The sequence below is a fragment of the Microcaecilia unicolor genome, chromosome 10 (assembly GCF_901765095.1).
Source record: "Microcaecilia unicolor chromosome 10, aMicUni1.1, whole genome shotgun sequence".
Classification (NCBI taxonomy): Eukaryota; Metazoa; Chordata; class Amphibia; order Gymnophiona; family Siphonopidae; genus Microcaecilia; species Microcaecilia unicolor.
This window is the reverse complement of record NC_044040.1, coordinates 67,216,917-67,236,245: the sequence shown is the minus strand read 5'-3', so window position 1 is coordinate 67,236,245 and position 19,329 is coordinate 67,216,917. Positions and strand designations below refer to the sequence as shown.

Here is a 19,329-nt window from a genome sequence, read left to right as displayed (position 1 = left end):
GTTGAGTCAACACTCTTTTGATAATCTTAGTCTTACCGGTGCTTTGACGATGTCCATTGATAAAACCTCACTACTGGCTACCTTGATTGTGAATTAAGTGCTGGATTCTGATAGGGATTTTCATCTTGGACTGTTTTTTGACAAAAGTTGCATTATTCTGTAATATGAAAATAAGAATGCTTCCTGGTTTGTCTAAAGCCACCCAATTTAAAAGAAAAAGGTTTCTATATTCAAATTAAGGTGCCACATTTTGGCTAAATTTTACTTTCAAATGTATAATTAAGAGGGGCATTTTTTATATGATACCTAAATCCAATTTTGGCCATTTTGCTGAAAAAGTCCAAAAATCAAGTGGCAAACACAGCAGTTTTTGAACCAAACGTCTATCTTTTTGTTTAAAAAAATGGCCATTTGTTAGATGTTTTTGTGCTTAGTACATCTACCTTTTTGAACCATTTCGGGAAAAAATAATAATAAAAAAAAAAGACCAAGTGGAAAACGCACAAAAGCAAGCAATTGGGATGTGTGTGTGTGTGTGGGGGGGGGGGGGGGGGGGGGGGGGGATTGTCAGCATTCTTTTTTCCTTTTTTAGTAGACTGGCACACAGACATCCCAGCAGAGCAGTGAGGCACCCTAGGGGGCACTGCAGTGGACACCACATAAAGGTCCCAGGTACACATTTCATCGCTACCCCCTTATATTGTACGGTAAGCCCTCCAAAACCCTACTGTGCCCAACTGAACACTACTACAATAGCCGTTATGGTTGCAAGTGTCACCTATATGTGGATACAGTAGGTTTTTGGTGGGTTTTCGACGGCTCACACTTTCCATCACAAAGTCAGAGTGGGATATGGGCCTGGGTTTCCTTCTCTAAAGTACAGTGCACTGCACCGACCACTAGGCTACTCCGGGGACATTCTTGCTGCTCTGACTGGCCATAACATCTGAAGCTGTCACAACGGCTGGTATGTATTTATTTATTATCTCATTTGTACCCCACAGTTTCCCAACAGTGTCAGGCTCAATGTACTGTTTCTTTCACATCTTTTGGGGGTGGGGGGTGGGAGAGGGTCATGCCTTAATCTCTCTAGTAGTCATTTAGGGCACCTTTTTGTGGCTTAATCATGATTGAAACAGATCTAGAACAAAACGTCTAACTTTTAGCCTTGGATGCTGTTCTTTATTCCATTGTGGCAGAAAATGGGAATGCCCAAACCCCATCCCTAACATGCCCCTTTGTGCACTGGACGGACTGCATACTAATTACATATAAAAATGTCTTAAAACTGGGTTTTGAAAATAGCGATTTGGACATTTTGGCAAAAAACACCCATCTTCTGCTTTGTGCCACTTTTTGGACGTTTTTCTGTTTTGAAAATGAGCCCCTATGTTTAAGAATAGCAAATATACTTTTTAAGAACCTGAAGTGGGTTAATCCCTCATGGTACCTTCTTCCACCAAATAATTCTGTTAGGACTGATAAATGCAATAATAAATGGAATCATCTATGTTTTGCCTGTGATAATGTAATGTAAAAAGTATTCTTTAAATAGTGAGTTAGTTCTCTCAATCTGAGGACTGAATGAACAAATTTCTATGTTAGCCTTTCTTTTATTTACTGTGTTGCTGTAAAATAATTTTCTGCTAGTTCTGATTAGTTTCATTGAAAACATAATAAGTATAAAATACAGAAGTTGCTCTATAATCCGCTAAAGAAAATTTGTATATTTTAATTTAGTTTTCTAACTGCAGTACTGAGCATCAAGTACTTTTAACCAGAAATATCAAGAAAATTAAAGGCTTCACATTCCTGTTTCTTTCTAAGATAGTTGCCTACTGACAACAGATTTTGTGGTAAAAGATGGACTAAGATCTGATCCATCATATTCAAAATGTGAGTGTGTGTTATGCTGCCAAAGTAAATGCAGGCACTTCGCTTGCCACTTTCATGATGGGAGAATTTTTGAGCAGTTATTTCATTAAACCTGCACACGTGGCTCATAATAAAGAATGGGTTAGTCAGCATCCTGGCGCAGTCTTGATGTCTAGACAAGATAGAGTGGTCAGTGCTGAATTTTGAGAATGTTTGTTACTTGGCCCGGTAAAAGAAAAACTAATAGTACTCGAGGGTTGGTAGGGAAATCTATAAATCATGTATGTACAACTGTGGCCATAAGTCATCACTTAAAAAAACAACAACTTGATGTAGCTCATTATGTGTTGGTAGAAAGTTGATCCTGCAGCACAGTTCACAAAAACAGAACCGTTAAGAATGTGATAATGCGACTTTGAACATACACAAAAACACAAACAGTGTACTTTTTTAAATAGCTCTTAATGCTGGGGGATTTGAACTATGATCCACACCATGGATCAATTTACCTTATGACTTGTGATTAGAGCAATCTTTTGAAAAGTTCATATCTAGGGATCCTTTTACTAAGCCCCAGCAAAAAGTGGCCTTAGCACGCTCTTATGTGGGTCTTTTCTGCATGCTATAGCCACTATTGTGATAAAAGGAAAATGGATGATTTTTCATTTTCTAATTTAACGGTCATGCACTAATGTTGCCATTAGTGCATAGCCATTAACAAAACTGATTAGTGCAAACACACCCACACTCTGCCCCACAAGTGAAAAAAAATATTTTTTAATTGCACACACGTCAAAAGAGAAAGTGACAAAGCCCATAGGAACTGAATGGGCTTCGTTGCATTTGCCGCGCCAGGAATCACTACCACACTTTGTAAAACAGCCCTAAACTATTTTTCTTAAATATAATCTGATTCTTTCCTTTTTTTATTTTTTTTTTTTGGTATTAGAATAGTGTATTTTCTTGCTACTAAATAGCCAATAAATAAAATCTATTCTTCAATAATAAATATATGTGTTTGATAGCTCAAATTCCATATTCTTATTCTATAGACAGGAAGGGAAAATTATTTTCTACTTTCTTTTCTCATGTATGAAAACTAACACATTGCACTGTTATACAATAACATCTTCCCGCATTCTTGTCCCAGTTATTTATGACTATAACCATCATATTAGAAAAATTGATCATTGTAAGTGCATGTATTATATTGTTCCATATGCAATTATATTCCCTATAATGGTTTTTACAACTGCCATCTGTTGTCAAATGAATAATCTATATTTCAGAGGGCCCAATTCAGCCCAATTAGTTTTGGCCTCTGGAAAATGAACAGAGGGAACACGGGCTTTGCAAAAGAATATATATGTAGTTAAAAAAAACAAAACAAAGCCTGAACTATGATACTCAGCACAAAGAAGAGGAACCATCATATAGAGAGTGACCGATTTTCTGTTTTGGCACCAAAACCAGCCCCAAATCCCCATAACTACTCTCTGCCTCTGTCCCCCCTCCCCCCCCACCAAGCATTGCCAGAGAGCATCATCCCGCTGGGCTGGCCACACCCTACCCCCAACTATAATCCCTCTAACCTCCCACCACTTGAAGTTCCTCCCCGGGCCTACCTTTAAATGCCCTGCTGGTCTAGTGGCATCTTCCGAGCAGGAGTGATCCCCAGTTGCTCCTGCCCCCGCTGATTCCTCATTCAAAATGGCTACTATGACTTCTTGCTGCAGCCTCGGGTCCTGGCAGCCACTTTGAGATTGAAGCTGGCATGGGCAGGAGTGTCAAGGGCCTGCTCCTGCCCATGCTAGCTTTAATCTCAAAATGGCTCCCATGGGAAGTCTCGGCAGCCATTCTGACTGAGGAAGAAGCGGGGGCAGGAATGACTGGGGATCACTCCTGCCCGGAAGATACCACTAGACCACCAGGGCATTTTAAAGGAGACCTGAGAAGGGCCTTCGGGTGATGGGAGGATGGTCGGCCTGGCAGGACTCACGCTCTCTGTTGGGTGGGGAGAGAGGTCGGGTGTGGCAGCCCAGGAGGACCCATGCTCTCTGTTGGGTGGGGAGGGAGGTCGGGTGTGGAAGGCCAGGAGGACCCACTCTCTCTGCTGGGTGGGGGCATTTTCAGTTTCGGCTTTGTCCTCTTATCACCATACACATCTCAGTAATAACCTCAACTCTGCCCACAGACATACCTAGAAACATCTGTTCACCTAAACACTTAAGTGACTATTATTCACCCCCCCCCCCCCGAACCATCACACCAGAATATATATATACTTCTGCCTGAAGCTGATTTAAAGGGGCAACCTACTATTTACAGTCTTCCCACTACTTCCTATGGGAGAGATATTGATATCTCTTCTGCCAGGGGAGGGTTGAAACAAAGAAAAGCTAGCTATATCAATGCCAGTTTTCTTCCATGACCTATTTTAAAATTGGTTAAATATTTCTATGCATGGGCTGCTGAGGATTGTGGCATTCACTATTCATAAATGGGACTTCTCTCATACCAATACTCACATTAGCCTACACATACATATCATCCTACGCTAAAGTTTGTATTCACTATATTACTTCTGTTTTCTCTTTCACATACTCTCATATATTTTTTATATGAAAGAATTCCTTGTTTACACATACCTCTCACTCAAGTGCAGTTCTGTGCAAAACTTTAGGCAATCCTGGTCAAACTGTATGTTTCAATGAATACCTAAGGGGTCCTTTTACTAAGCCACGGTAAAAAGTGGCCTGTGGTAAAGTAGGCGTGTGGTTTGGGCACGTGCTGGGCCAGTTTTAAGGCGTCTTCAAAAAAGGGCTTTTTTTTTTAATGAGGCGGGAAAAGGGCATGCAGTAATTCTAAACCAGAGTGCACCTAAAACCGGCCTGAGCCCTTAACACCACCCACTGATCTAGTGGTAAGGGCTGCACACGCGGTGAATGGTCAGCATGTGCCAACTGCCGATTAGAAACGATGCATGTCGGAGGAAATAAATAAATCATTCAGGAATAATGGGTGTGCGGCAAATCTGAAATGACCACCAGGGGGCACGGTAGCTTGGTCGCAGTCTCATTTGGGTGCGTGCTGTATGCGCGTAGAGCCTAACACACCTTTGTAAAAGGGCCCATAATTAATAAATAGAAGCTAACAACCTCCATAAGGTACAAAGTTAAACAGAAAATCTGTCTGCAAATTTTAATGGACAACTACTATTTGCATTCTTTTTAACCGATTCAAGAATAAGAAACAGTGAATATAGAAATACTATGTAACACTTCCTTTGTCAGAAATAACATATTCCAAACTATTTGAAGAACCCACTGACTGGAGGTTATAAGGGGCCACCTGTGTTGGTAAAAATTCAGCCTACCCCCTACCCGTAAGCCATCCGGGATGGTTATTTTGAGTGTGGCTATGCTCTCTTGGAGCCAGTCAAAAGCTCACCCCTTGCTTCGACTGGGGAGCTGGCTGGGGCTTTTGATGGCAAGACTGGCGAGGCCAAGCACGCTGGGCCTTGGGATTCTGGGCAAAGCAAGAACGCGGTGGAAACCTACACCTCAGACTAGTTGGGTAGTTGCCTAGGCCCACTCAAAAACCTCCTAAAAAAAGAAGGCTGCAGCTGGAGGTTGCCAAGACAGAGTTTGGATGGTATCTGTATGTTTCTTGATAAGGTCTGAGACCCTCTTCCACCTTATCTCCAAACAGGTTGTCACCTCAGCAAGGAATGTCTGCCAAACTCTCCTGAACCGCTGGTTCTAGGTCACAGACACACAGCCATGAAAGTCTGCACATACCCATACCCATGACGGAGAATCTGGACACTATATTAAAAGAACTGTATGCGCTCCTGGCTAGATACTTCCGACACTCCAGCTGCTTACTGGTCAACTGGCAAAGCTCTGATCTCGCGGGAGAAAATCTGCAAAGACTGCAAGTAAAGGCTCATGTAGAGCTGGTAGGACTGGATGCAGGTAATAAGCATCGAGGCCTGAAAGGCTTTCCTCCCAAACGAGTCCAGTGTCTGAGCCTCTCTACCTAGGGGCGCTGAGGCATGAGTCCTGGTACTTCTAGCTCATTTGAGGGTGGATTCGACCAACAGAGCGTGATGAGGCAGATGGGCCCTCTTGAATCCGGGAGCTGCATTTTTAAACAAACAGAGAGGATAAGAGTTAGGCTCATGGTCAGGCTCAAAGCACCCGATGCCCCAAGAGTGCAGGCCCTTCACAGAAATCACCCAATTACATTGGGCACTTGTCTTGAAGCCACTGGGGCTCTTCTGGGACATCGAAATAAGTACATAAGTATTGCCATACTGGGACAGACTGAAGGTCCATCAAGCCCAGCATCCTGTTTCCAACCGTGGCCAATCCAGGTTACAAGCACCTGGCAACATCCCAAAACAGTACAATACAGTTTATGCTGCTTATCCTATAAATAAGCAGTGGATTTTCCCTAAGTACATTTTAATAATGGCTTATGGATTTTTCTTTTAGGAAGCTAGTCAAACCTTTTTAAACCCCGCTAAGCTAACTGCTCTTACAAAATTCTCTAGCAAAGAATTCCAGAGTTTAATTACACGTTGAGTGAAGAAATATTTTCTCCGATTCATTTTAAATTTACTACTTTGTAGCTTCATTGCATGCCCCCTAGTCCAAGTATCGCTCGTTTACTCTTTTTGGAAAGAGTAAACAAGCGATTCAAATCTACCTGTTCTACTCCACTCATTATTTTATAGACCTCTATCATATTTCACTTCAGCCGTCTTTTCTTCAAGCCGAAGACCCCTAGCCGCTTTAGCCTTTCCTCATAGGGAAGTTGTACCATACCCTTTTTCATTTTCAACGCCCTTCTCTGAACCTTTTCTAATTCCACTATATCTTTTTTGAAATGCGGTGACCAGAGCTGCACACAATATTCGAGGTGCAGTCGCACCATGGAGCAATACAAAAGCATTATAATGTCCTTATTTTTGTTTTCCATTCCTCCTTCCTAATACCTAACATTCTATTTGCTTTCTTAGCCGCAGCAGCACACTGAGCAGAAGGTTTCAACGTATCAATGATGACGCCTAGATCCCTCTCCTGGTTGGCGACTCCTAACGTGGAACCTTGCATTACGTAGCTATAGTTCGGGCTACTCTTTCCTACATGCATCACTTTGCACTTGCTCACATTAAAAGTCATCTGCCATTTGGATGCCCAGACTCCCAGTCTCTTAAGGTCCTCTTGTAATCTTTCACAATCCTCTTATGATTTAACAACTTTGAATAACTTTGTGTCATCAGCAAATTTAATTACCTCACTATTTACTCCTATCTCTTGATCATTTTTAAATATGTTAAAAAGCAGCAGTCCCAGCACAGACCCTTTGGGAACCCCACTATCTACCCCATTGAGAATACTGACCATTTAACCTTACTCTATGTTTTCTATCTTTTAACCAGTTTTTAATCTACAATAGAACACCACCCTCTATCCCATGACTCTCCAGTTTCCTCTGGAGTCTCTCATGAGGTACTTTGTCAAATGCCTTTTGAAAATCCAGATACAGAATATCACTGGCTCACCTTTATTCACATGTTTGCTCACCCCTTCAAAGACATGTAATAGATTGGTGAGGCAAGATTTCCCTTCACTAAATCCATGTTGGCTTTGTCTCATTAATCCATGCTTTTGAATACGCTCTGTAATTTTGTTCTTTATAATAGTCTCTACCATTTTGCCTGGCACCGACATTAGGATCACATTTCCCAGATCACCTCTGGACATTTTTTAAAAAAATTGATGTTACATTGGCCACCCTCCAATCTTCCAGTACCATGCTCGATTTTAAAGATAAATTACATATTACTAACAATAGTTCTGCGAGTTCATTTTTCAATTCTATCAGTACTCTGAGATGAATACCATCCATCCAGTCCAGATAAGAATTGCGGACAATTTAAACTCCTCAACTGTGAACTGAAAAAGGGGCAACCATCAAACTGAGATCGGTGCTCCAGTCTAAATGGGCCTAGCAGCTTGTGAAAAATAAAGGAAACTTTAAGAGCCAAAAAAATACCTAGTAAAAATAGAGGGAAACAAAGGGAAATTAAAACAGAAATAGAAGAATTAAAAATAATAGCTAAAAAAAAAAAGAAAAAATACCCGCAAGGGAAGGCACTGCAAGAGATACACACGCACTGAATCTCTTGCAGAAAGTGGAGAAGAGAACCAACTGAAAGTAACAGGATAGATCATAAGGAATGCCAAGCCAAATGCAAAGCGGAGATAAGGAGGGCAAAAAAGGACTTTGAGAAGAAATTAGCGTTGGAAGCAAAAATACATAGTAAAAATTTTTTTAGATACATTAAAAGCAGGAAACCGGCCAAAGAGTCGGTTGGGCCGCTGGACGAAAATGGTGTTAAAGGGGCGATCAAGGAGGACAAAGCCGTAGCGGAGAAATTAAATGAATTCTTTGCTTCGGTCTTCACCGAGGAGGATTTGGGGGGGACACCGGTGCCGGAAAGAATATTTGAAGAGGGGGAGTCGGAGAAACTAAACAAATTCTCTGTAACCTTGGAGGATGTAATGGGTCAGTTCAGCAAGCTGAAGAGTAGTAAATCACCGGGACCTGATGGTATTCATCCCAGAGTATTAATAGAACTAAAAAATGAACTTGCGGAGCTACTGTTAGAAATATGCAATCTGTCCCTAAAATCGAGTGTAGTACCGGAAGACTGGAGGGTAGCCAATGTTACTCCGATTTTTAAGAAGGGTTCCAGAGGAGATCCGGGAAATTATAGACCGGTGAGTCTGACGTCGGTGCCGGGCAAGATGGTGGAGGCTATTATTAAGAATAAAATTGCAGAGCATATACAAAAACATGGACTGATGAGACAAAGTCAGCACGGATTTAGTGAAGGGAAGTCTTGCCTCACCAATCTAATGCATTTTTTGAGGGGGTAAGCAAACATGTGGACAATGGGGAGCCGGTTGATATTGTATATCTGGATTTTCAGAAGGCGTTTGACAAAGTGCCGCACGAAAGACTCCTGAAGAAATTGCAGAGTCATGGAATCGGAGGTAGGGTATTATTATGGATTAAGAACTGGTTGAAAGATAGGAAGCAGAGAGTAGGATTGCGTGGCCAGTATTCTCAGTGGAGGAGGGTAGTTAGTGGGGTCCCGCAGGGGTCTGTGCTGGGTCCGTTGCTTTTTAATGTATTTATAAATGACCTAGAGATGGGAATAACTAGTGAGGTAATTAAATTCGCCGATGACACAAAATTATTCAGGGTCGTCAAGTCGCAGGAGGAATGTGAACGATTACAGGAGGACCTTGCGAGACTGGGAGAATGGGCGTGCAAGTGGCAGATGAAGTTCAATGTTGACAAGTGCAAAGTGATGCATGTGGGTAAGAGGAACCCGAATTATAGCTACGTCTTGCAAGGTTCCGCGTTAGGAGTTACGGATCAAGAAAGGGATCTGGGTGTCGTCGTCGATGATACGCTGAAACCTTCTGCTCAGTGTGCTGCTGCGGCTAGGAAAGCGAATAGAATGTTGGGTGTTATTAGGAAGGGTATGGAGTCCAGGTGTGCGGATGTTATAATGCCGTTGTATCGCTCCATGGTGCGACCGCACCTGGAGTATTGTGTTCAGTACTGGTCTCCGTATCTCAAAAAAGATATAGTAGAATTGGAAAAGGTACAGCGAAGGGCGACGAAAATGATAGTGGGGATGGGACGACTTTCCTATGAAGAGAGGCTGAGAAGGCTAGGGCTTTTCAGCTTGGAGAAGAGACGGCTGAGGGGAGATATGATAGAAGTGTATAAAATAATGAGTGGAATGGATCGGGTGGGTGTGAAGCGACTGTTCACGCTATCCAAAAATACTAGGACTAGAGGGCATGAGTTGAAGCTACAGTGTGGTAAATTTAAAACGAATCGGAGAAAGTTTTTCTTCACCCAACGTGTAATTAGACTCTGGAATTCGTTGCCGGAGAACGTGGTACGGGCGGTTAGCTTGACGGAGTTTAAAAAGGGGTTAGATAGATTCCTAAAGGACAAGTCCATAGACCGCTATTAAATGGACTTGGAAAAATTCCGCATTTTTAGGTATAACTTGTCTGGAATGTTTTTACGTTTGGGGAGCGTGCCAGGTGCCCTTGACCTGGATTGGCCACTGTCGGTGACAGGATGCTGGGCTAGATGGACCTTTGGTCTTTCCCAGTATGGCACTACTTATGTACTTATGTACTTATGAAAGAAGAACACAAAATGCATCCTCACTGCTCCGCGGAAAAACTAGACTGAGTAACCCACGCTCACGTGGCAAGGCACCAGCGAAAGCGGTGGAATGCTGCAAGAAAGTTCTTAGTCTCACTAGTAAGCGTCTGCACCTGGATCCGCTGGATGACATCACCCAGCTGTGAGAATATGAAGGCCTGCTTGTTCTCGGAGAAAATGTAAAAGAACTTGCTTATTCACTCCCACTCTAGCTGAGATCATTTTCATGCAGTTTTTCCTTGTTAGTTTTCCCTATTTTCTCTCATATTGCCCTGGGGCCCATGCAGAAAGCTTTGCATTAGAGCCTAAATTCCAATGTAATGTAATCCAATATTTATAGTCTGCTTTATCCCCCCTGCAAGGGTCAAGAGTGGTTTACAATAAAATCATCATAATGAATAGCAAGTAAGATTAGCATGAAAGAATAAACTTTTGAACCAAAGACAGCTTTAAACATTTGTGGAAAGCAGTACAGCAAGAATTTTTTTTCAGTGGGAATGGAAGGTCATTCCAAGTCTAAACTGCTTTATAAGAAAATGACAATTCCAACTTTTTCTTATAGCAGGTAGATTTAAATGAGGAATCTCTAAAAGAAGGAAATGCTATTAACTATTAAAATTTCTGGGAACCATACCATTCAAAAATTTTAAATAGAAAGCAAGCTGTTTTAAAGATGACCTGTGCTTGAACAGGGAACCCTTGAAGAGCAATCAACAAATGGAAAACACAATCAAATTTTTCTTCCTAAAAATCAATCTTGCTGAGGTATTCTGCAATAGATGACATTTTTTTCAGCGGGGAACCTGAGATCCCAGTATACAAGCAAATAGAAACATCTGCATTTTACCGTCAGCGCTCAGAGTGGCCTCAGCATAAGGGAAAGACCTGTGTTGGGGCTACTGAAGGCCTCTTTTTAGTGCTGCTTGGTTAAAAGGGACCCATAGAGAATTGGTCTTCATAAAAATAGGATCAAACAGACCTCATCTGCTTTAGTTTGACAAAAAAAATAGCTCTTAGAATACGGTATTAATTTGGAGCTCAAATGTTAGCAAATAATCTAATATAAAAGCCAACACTTTAGAAATACTATCAATGGTCAAGCAACCATCATTATTCAAAGAGATATCTGGAAGATTCGTTGACAATTTCCAAGCCATAAAATTTTGTTTTTGCAGGATTTAACTTTGGTCGGCCCATATTCCTTCCTAATCGATAAAATGTTATATTGCAGCAAAGTCACATCATTAAGTAAAGTCATTAAAATAATAATATCATCTGCATAAGAGTATAGGTAATTTCCCCTCTCCAAAACCACAGAATTTAAGAGAACACACAGAAATATTAAATAAAAGAGGAGACGGTGGAGAACCCTGAGGTACACCATAAAGGATGCCAGAAATAAGAAACTCCTCCTTTAACGGTGTAAGAGCAATTCCAATCCAATCCAATCCATATCTTGTATACCACTCTATCCCAGCAGGAGGTACCAGGCGGTTTACAGTAAAAGAGGCTCAGCCAAAATAAGGAATTACAAAATTAATTATACAATTAAACACAATATTAACTATCATATTTATCAAATAAAAAAAGTTTTCAACCTCTTACAAAAATGCATATAACTCAGATCTAGTCATATCATACCTGGCAAATTATTCCAGATAGCAATAGCTTGAAAAGAGAACACAGAGCAAATTGACATTTAAACCGAACGTTTTTGGATGCAGGATATTTCAATTGCAAAATATCACGAACTCGGGTTGACATAAAAACAGTAAAACAGTGAAAAAAAAACCTGAATTAATAATACAGAAGTATTACAATATGGGTGCTCATTTTCAAAGCACTTACAGGGTCTTTTACAAAGCCTTGCTAGCATTTTTAGCTCATGGTAAAAATCATCAGGCAGTAAACGCTGAGATGCCTGTTATATTCCTATGGGTATCTCAGCGTTTATTGCTAGCTGATTTTTACCATGAGCTAAAAATGCTAGCAAGGCTTTGTAAAAGGCCCCCTTAGACTTACAAAGTTAGTAGTCGTTGTTGTTGATGATACGTTGAAACCTTCTGCTCAGTGTGCTGCTGCGGCTAAGAAAGCAAATAGAATGTTAGGTATTATTAGGAAAGGAATGGAAAACAAAAATGAGGATGTTATAATGCCTTTGTATCGCTCCATGGTGCGACCGCACCTCGAATATGGTGTTCAATTCTGGTCGCCGCATCTCAAAAAAGATATAGTGGAATTGGAAAAGGTGCAGAGAAGGGCAATGAAAATGATAAAGGGGATGGGACGACTTCCCTTTGAGGAAAGGCTAAAGCGGCTAGGGCTCTTCAGCCTGGAGAAAAGGCAGCTGAGGGGAGATCTGATAGAGGTCTATAAAATAATGAGTGGAGTTGAATGGGTAGATGTGAAGCGTCTGTTCACACTTTCCAAAAATACTAGGACTAGGGGGCATGCGATGAAGCCACAATGTAGTAAATTTAAAACGAATCAGAGAAAATGTTTCTTCACTCAATGTGTAATTAAACTCTGGAATTCGTTGCCAGATAATGTGGTAAAGGCGGTTAGCTTAGTGGAGTTTAAAAAAGGTTTGGACGGCTTCCTGAAGGAAAAAGTCTATAGACTGTTATTAAATGGGGAAAATCCACTATTTCTGGGATAAGCAGTATAAAATGTTTTGTACTTTTTTGGGATCTTGCCAGGTATTTGTGACCTGGATTGGCCATTGTTGGAAACAGGATGCTGGGCTTGATGGACCTTTGGTCTTTCCCAGTATGGCAATACTTATGTACCTTATGTACATGAACTTTGTAAGTCTAAGTGCTTTGAAAATATGCCCTACAGTATCTGAAAAACTAAGCATGCAACTTTAAAAGTAATTTGTGCACACACATAAAGCCAATGAATTTCTTTAAGATAAACAGATACCATTTCCCAGTTCCTCAACTGAAAAATGATCCAAACTCATATATTCTAATAGTTGCAACTTACTACTCAGTCCAACATACAGCGAATTACAATCATCTAAATTAGATACAGCCAGCATCTGAACCAGAAGAGAAAGTAAGGAACTGTGAAAAAATAGCCTAATCAGCCTCAATTCAGTAGGCGGAAAAAAAAGACTTCTTCCAAACTTGATTACTCTGAGCTTCAAAGGACAACAAATGATCCAAAACAACACCCAGAACCCCAAATTCCTTGTCAACATTTAAAATAATATCATTTGATAGTGTAAGATTCAACGGAATATCCACCATAAAATTGGAAAACCATAGAACTTTTGCTTTTGCCTGGTTTAGCTGAAGCATATGTCCTACAGCTGAATTCTGAATTTTTTCACAGCAGCAAACATTTTAGCTGATGTTTCACTTAAAGTAGGATACACTGGAACCAACATTAAGATATGCTATTTATTTGTTACATTTGTATCTCACATTTTCCCACCTATTTATAGGCTCAATGTGGCTTACATAGTGCATCAGCATAAGAAAATAAACGTTCATCCTAAAGTAGTAAGTAAAAGAGAACTCATAAAAAGATTAAAAAGCACTGGGGATAGAGGCGAGCCCTGAGGCACACTGCAATTAGACCACCAACTACCTGATATCAAACCTCCTTTCCAAACAGTATAAGATCGATTCATCTGAAAATCTCAGAACCAACTCAATACTGGGCCGGTTAAACCTAAACTACTCAATCTAGTTAACAGTAGACTATGATCCACTGAGTCAAAAGCTGCCGAAATGTCATATTGAAGCAAAACAATCTGTTTGTCTTTACGTAAATACTCTTTAACAACAGTAGGTATAACCAGTAAGAGGGATTCAGTACTATGCTGAGGTCTGAAACCAAATTGTGATGTTTGGTAACATGAATATAATTGGACAGGTGATAACTAACCAATGTCTCCAGTAACTTGGGGCTCATTTTACTACTGTGCATCAAAAAATGGCCTCCGCTGCTGTAGATGTGTGCATTGGATGCACGCAGGTCCCTTTTTCAGCGCGCCTGCAAAAAAGGTTTTTGTGGTTTTTTTTGGCCAAAAATGGACATGCAGCAAAATAAAACCTGGCACCTGTCCATTTTGGGCCTGATATCTTATCGCCACCTACTGACCTAGTGGTAAAGTCTCACACGTAAACTGGGTGGTACAGTCTACGCGTATACAATGCGGATTACTGTCTGGTTAGCGCTACGTGCCGGAACATTTCCAGCACGCTTAGTGGACACGCATAAAAAATGAAGTTACCGTCCAGGCCATGTGGTAGCTGGGCGACAGTTTGAAATTGATGTGTGCAGAATGCGCATAAGCGCCTACGCGGCTTAGTAAAAGGGTCCCTTAGTGAACAATGAAATTCCCGCTATTGGCCTAAAACTAGAAGTAAGTAATAGATCCAGGTTCTAAGCTTTTGGTATGGGGTGAGAGCAATTCAGACCATCTCTGCTGGAAGTTTCCCAGACATCAGTAATAAATTTTAAAAAAGACACAAGCCAAACTATTACAATACCTGGCGGATTCATAAACAGATTAGATGGACAGACATCTAAGACACAATGACAAGATGATCATTTTGGTAATAATGGTTGAAAGTCTTTTGAAGTTATGGGATCAAAAGAGTCCCATAATTGATCTACAGTTGTAACTATTTCAGAAGCATAACCCAGAGAATATGAATCAGTTGATTGTGATTGATTCTTAGTAAGATCATCTTGATTTTTTTTTTTTTTTTTACTTTTGTATAGAAAAAAAAATCATCCAATTCCTAGGCACTAGGTTGTACATTAAGTGCCAATTTATCAAGATCAGGAGTGGAAAGAAGAACATTGACCCGGAGCTTTCCAAAGGTTCTACACAAAAAATACCGCAGCATGTTATAATAAGTGAGCATGTACATTACTGCCGCATTAAAATCGTGCCAGTAATCCGCAGCTCATTGATAAATGTCACCCCCTCCTGTTAGTGCCTGAGTGGTGATTGGTTCAGGCACTAACAGGAAGGGTGACATTAAAAGGGGGGGAAAAATTAGATTGTTGATGCCCCAACCCAGCTTTCTGAGAAGCCTCTAGTACCTTTGCAACTGCCCTTTCCCTGACCCAACCCGATATGAACCCTATTCTCAACAGTAAAAAAATAAATTACCTAGTGGTCTATTTATTTATTAGGATTTATTTACCGCCTTTTTGAAGGAATTCACTCAAGGTGGTGTACAGTAAGACTAGATCAAACATGAGCAATAGGCAATTACAGCAGTAAAAATATTTAACTAGCAATACAAAGTATGGCATGGTATACTATTTGCAATGTCAACACAATATGTAATAGAACATTATAATATAGATGGGTAAGAAAGTAGGAAGAGTTAGAAAGTAAGGTGACTGATTTGAAGAAAGTTGCACATGAGGTCAGAGAGATAGTTAAATATTATCTCAGCTAGGGTAGGAGTGGATATAGTTACCTCCCAATCCCAACATCTTCACAGAAGTCGATGGTGGTCTAGTGTCTGGGATGCACCGGGCATGACAGAGGACAGCAGGATGAATATCTACCCTGATTAGCGACATCGTCTGCAAGCTTCTGGAAGAACGCTGGGGAGAGCTTACCATGCCAGACTCCACTGGATGATGTCACCCATCAGTGTGGATATTACATCCTGCTTGTCCTCGAAGAAAGGGAGTATTATGAAGACTGAGAAACAGTTGAACAACTCAAAGACAGACACATCCTAAATGGCTCATGCCTGTCATTTGTTGTAGAAGGTACTTCCATAAAGTACCGAGTCAAGAGATGTTAATTTTTGCAATGCACTATAAATAAATTAAACTAAAATTTACCAACAACAGGGGCAATTCTGATCTAGAAGAAGGTTGCATTATGCAGTGATAACAAAAACTGAAAGACCATCTTACGCAGGAGAACCAAGATAGCCAGTCAGTACCACAAAACTATTACTTTACTTCACTGTGACCTTTGGAGTCTTAGTCAAGCTCTTGATGGAGCCTTCTGGTAAGTTGCAAGCAAACAGCTGCAAACTTTTCACGGTAGCAAAAGACTGAAGTGATAATTGAAAACATTAAGAAAATAAAGAATCCAATAAAAGGCTTGTAGGACACAGAAACAAAATTTGATGCTGTAATCTTACAAATAAGAAATGAATTGCTTTTCCAAATGTAATATTGCATTGTACACACAATAACTATTAACTTTCAAAACAAAAAACATCTCTCTCTCTCTCTCACCTCTTCGATCTCTTTAGTTTTTGCAGCAATTGCTTTAGAGCGGCTGGTCTCAAATAGCTCGGATTTTGCCTCATGTTCTTCAGGTTGGTCTCCATACAATGCTGCAGAGGAGCCAGGCTTTCAAAATTAAAAAAAAAAAATTGCTTTACAATATTTTCTAAAACCAATCAAGTATTGCTTATCATATTGGTTCTTAATTCTGCTGACTACAATTATTTTATTTCACCATTTTAGAAGCACTACTATTGTATTACTAGACTTTAAGACCACTAGCAATTCTGTTCCTAGTTCAGCTGAATATGATCAAGTTCTGACTGGACTGGAAAAGGCACATTTTGAGATTAATCATCCATAATCTTTTTAGATGTTCTATGCTAATATAGTTAACATGAATTTTTTTTTGTTTTAGAACTGTATCATCACTGTGCTATCTTCCTTTCAAACATTTTTATGCTTAGTCAAGTATTTTTAAATATGCAAAATATTTGTAAAAATATGCCCAGGCTTTTTAGGATTTTACCATTCAATTCATAATCTTTTTTAAAGCATCATGACTAATCCGTGATTTTCTCATACCTGTGAGAAAGGTTACAGCTATAGTTAGAGAATAACTTTATTTCAATTGCCTGTTAAACCTTCTGTACTGCCTCCTCCCTGAGTCACAGCCCATTTGAAGTTGTTTGCAATAAAATAGAACCATCATGTCACAATCACATCATTTTCCAGGTATAAACCACATGAGACTATTACAAAAGACATATAAGACTTGCAGAACATGGCACAGTTTCTCATTTTTCAAATCATAACAAATAGAAGATACTATGGGGAATATTTTCCATGCTCTTACAACATCCTGCAAGTCAGTAAACAGAAGATGCAACAGTGAAATTATTTTAGCAAGGTCCTGAAAAGATTTAAATTTGCTACCTTGATAAATGTTTCTAATAGTACTGATACCTTGGTTATACGTAATGAGAAAAAGGGTTTGTTGCCAAGGTTAAAGTGATAGTTGAACCATAGAACCAAATGATTGGTTTTACACCTGAGGAGAATCTTATGATGCCTAAGGTGAAAAGGAAGGTCAGTCCCAGGTAGTAAGGCAATAGTCAAAAGCATAGCTAAGCTGATTCAACATGAAACCATAAAGGTCGGAACTGCAAACCTGTATCAAGAAGAAGTCACACTGCACTGGCCCATAATCAATAGGCAAGATGATTCGAGTTTAAAATGTGATAATATAAGGCCAGCCATTTCTTTAGGATTTTGTATGGTTCACTGAGAAATCTTAGGTACTTTATTTTGTCAAATGAAATGACTGAGCAAACTCTCTAAACTTAATCTAATTTAATTTAATGTTGGCATTTGTAACCCACTTGATCCCCAAAAGAGACCAAAGAGACATGCGTAACGGATGCATAAAACAATATGAGAGTTAACAATATGGAAAGAGCTTATAAGTTCAATAATTAACCATTAATCAGGTATTTATTAAACACATAAAAACCAAAGTCTTTTCAAAGAGACAGCCCACTTGCTAACCCACTAGCATAGCCATGCCCAGCACACACCCAGCACTAAAAAATAATTACTTTTTGATAGGGTTTTTAAAAAATGTTTTTAGGTTTTGCTAGTTGCTTACACATAAAAATGTTTAATGTAAATTCAGATAAGTAATGGTCTGACAATGGAACTGGGCTCCATATACAGAATGACACCAAAGAACTATTGTTAAGACACGAAAAGAAGGCAATTAAATCTAATGTATGTCCTTTGTTATGCAGAGGAAAGATTTGCATAGAGGGTAATTTGTAATGACTCTAAAAAAAAAAAAGGGAAAAAATACTAACATTTGGGTATTTTCTTATTTTCACAAGATGTAAATGGTATAAGGTTTGCGTAGCAAGACGTACGAGGAGAGACTTGCGGACCTGAGCGTAGCAAGACGTACGAGGAGAGACTTGCGGACCTGAACATGGGAAGCTCGCCAGGTGCCCTTGGCCTGGATTGGTCGCTGTCGTGGACAGGATGCTGGGCTCGATGGACCTTTGGTCTTTTCCCAGTGTGGCATTACTTTTTTTTTTTTTTTTTGTTTTTTGTTACATTTGTACCCCGCGCTTTCCCACTCATGGCAGGCTCAATGCGGCTTACATGGGGCTATGGAGGGTTAAGTGATTTGCCCAGAGTCACAAGGAGCTGCCTGTGCCGGAAGTGGGAATCGAACTCAGTTCCCCAGGACCAAAGTCCACCACCCTAACCACTAGGCCACTCCACTTATGTACTTATACCCTGGAGGAAAGGAGAAACCAGGGAGATATGATACAGAAGTTCAAATATTTGAAAGGTATAAATCCACAGACAAAAAATTTCCAGAGATGGGAAGGTGGTAGAACTAGAGGACATGAATTGAGGTTGAACGGGGGCCAACTCAGGCATAATGTCAGGAAGTATTTTTTCACTGAAAGGGTGGTAGATACCTGGAATGCCCTCCTGTGGCAGGTGATGGAGATACAAATGGTAATGGAATTAAAAAATGTATGGGATAAACACAAAGGAATCCTGTTTAGAAGGAATGGATCCAAAGAAGTTTAGCGGAGATTAGGTAACAACACCGCTACTTGGGAAGCAAAGCCAGTGCTGGGCAAAACTTCTACGGTCTGTGCCCTGATTGTGGCTGAATAGATTTGGATGGGGTGCAATGGAGCTTTTCAGAGGTTTCGAGAACTTTAGAAATTTAAAACAAGTGCCGAGGGGGTCACGTGACGCCATGGTGCGGGGCTGACGCTGGAAAGCTAAGCTCCGCGCACACTCACCCGAAAATCAGATAATTAGACTTACCCAAGGAGCGAAACGCCACAATTTCAATCATAAAAGGTGGGAAAGCGACTGGCGAGTAGAGATTGAGCGAAGAAACCGAGAATGGCAGCGAAATCAGTGAGAAAAGAACGAGAC

General features: G+C 40.3%; 1 protein-coding gene across 2 annotated transcripts in view; it reads right to left on the bottom strand.

Annotated features, from left to right (window-relative positions):
* Positions 1-19,329, bottom strand: part of PPHLN1 (periphilin 1) — a 242,577-nt gene that overhangs the window by 24,461 nt on the left and 198,787 nt on the right. For both annotated transcript variants that reach the window (XM_030216566.1, XM_030216567.1), the window contains one exon: positions 16,381-16,497. In XM_030216566.1, coding sequence (XP_030072426.1) covers positions 16,381-16,497 — 117 coding nt within the window. The remainder of the gene's footprint in view (positions 1-16,380; positions 16,498-19,329) is intronic.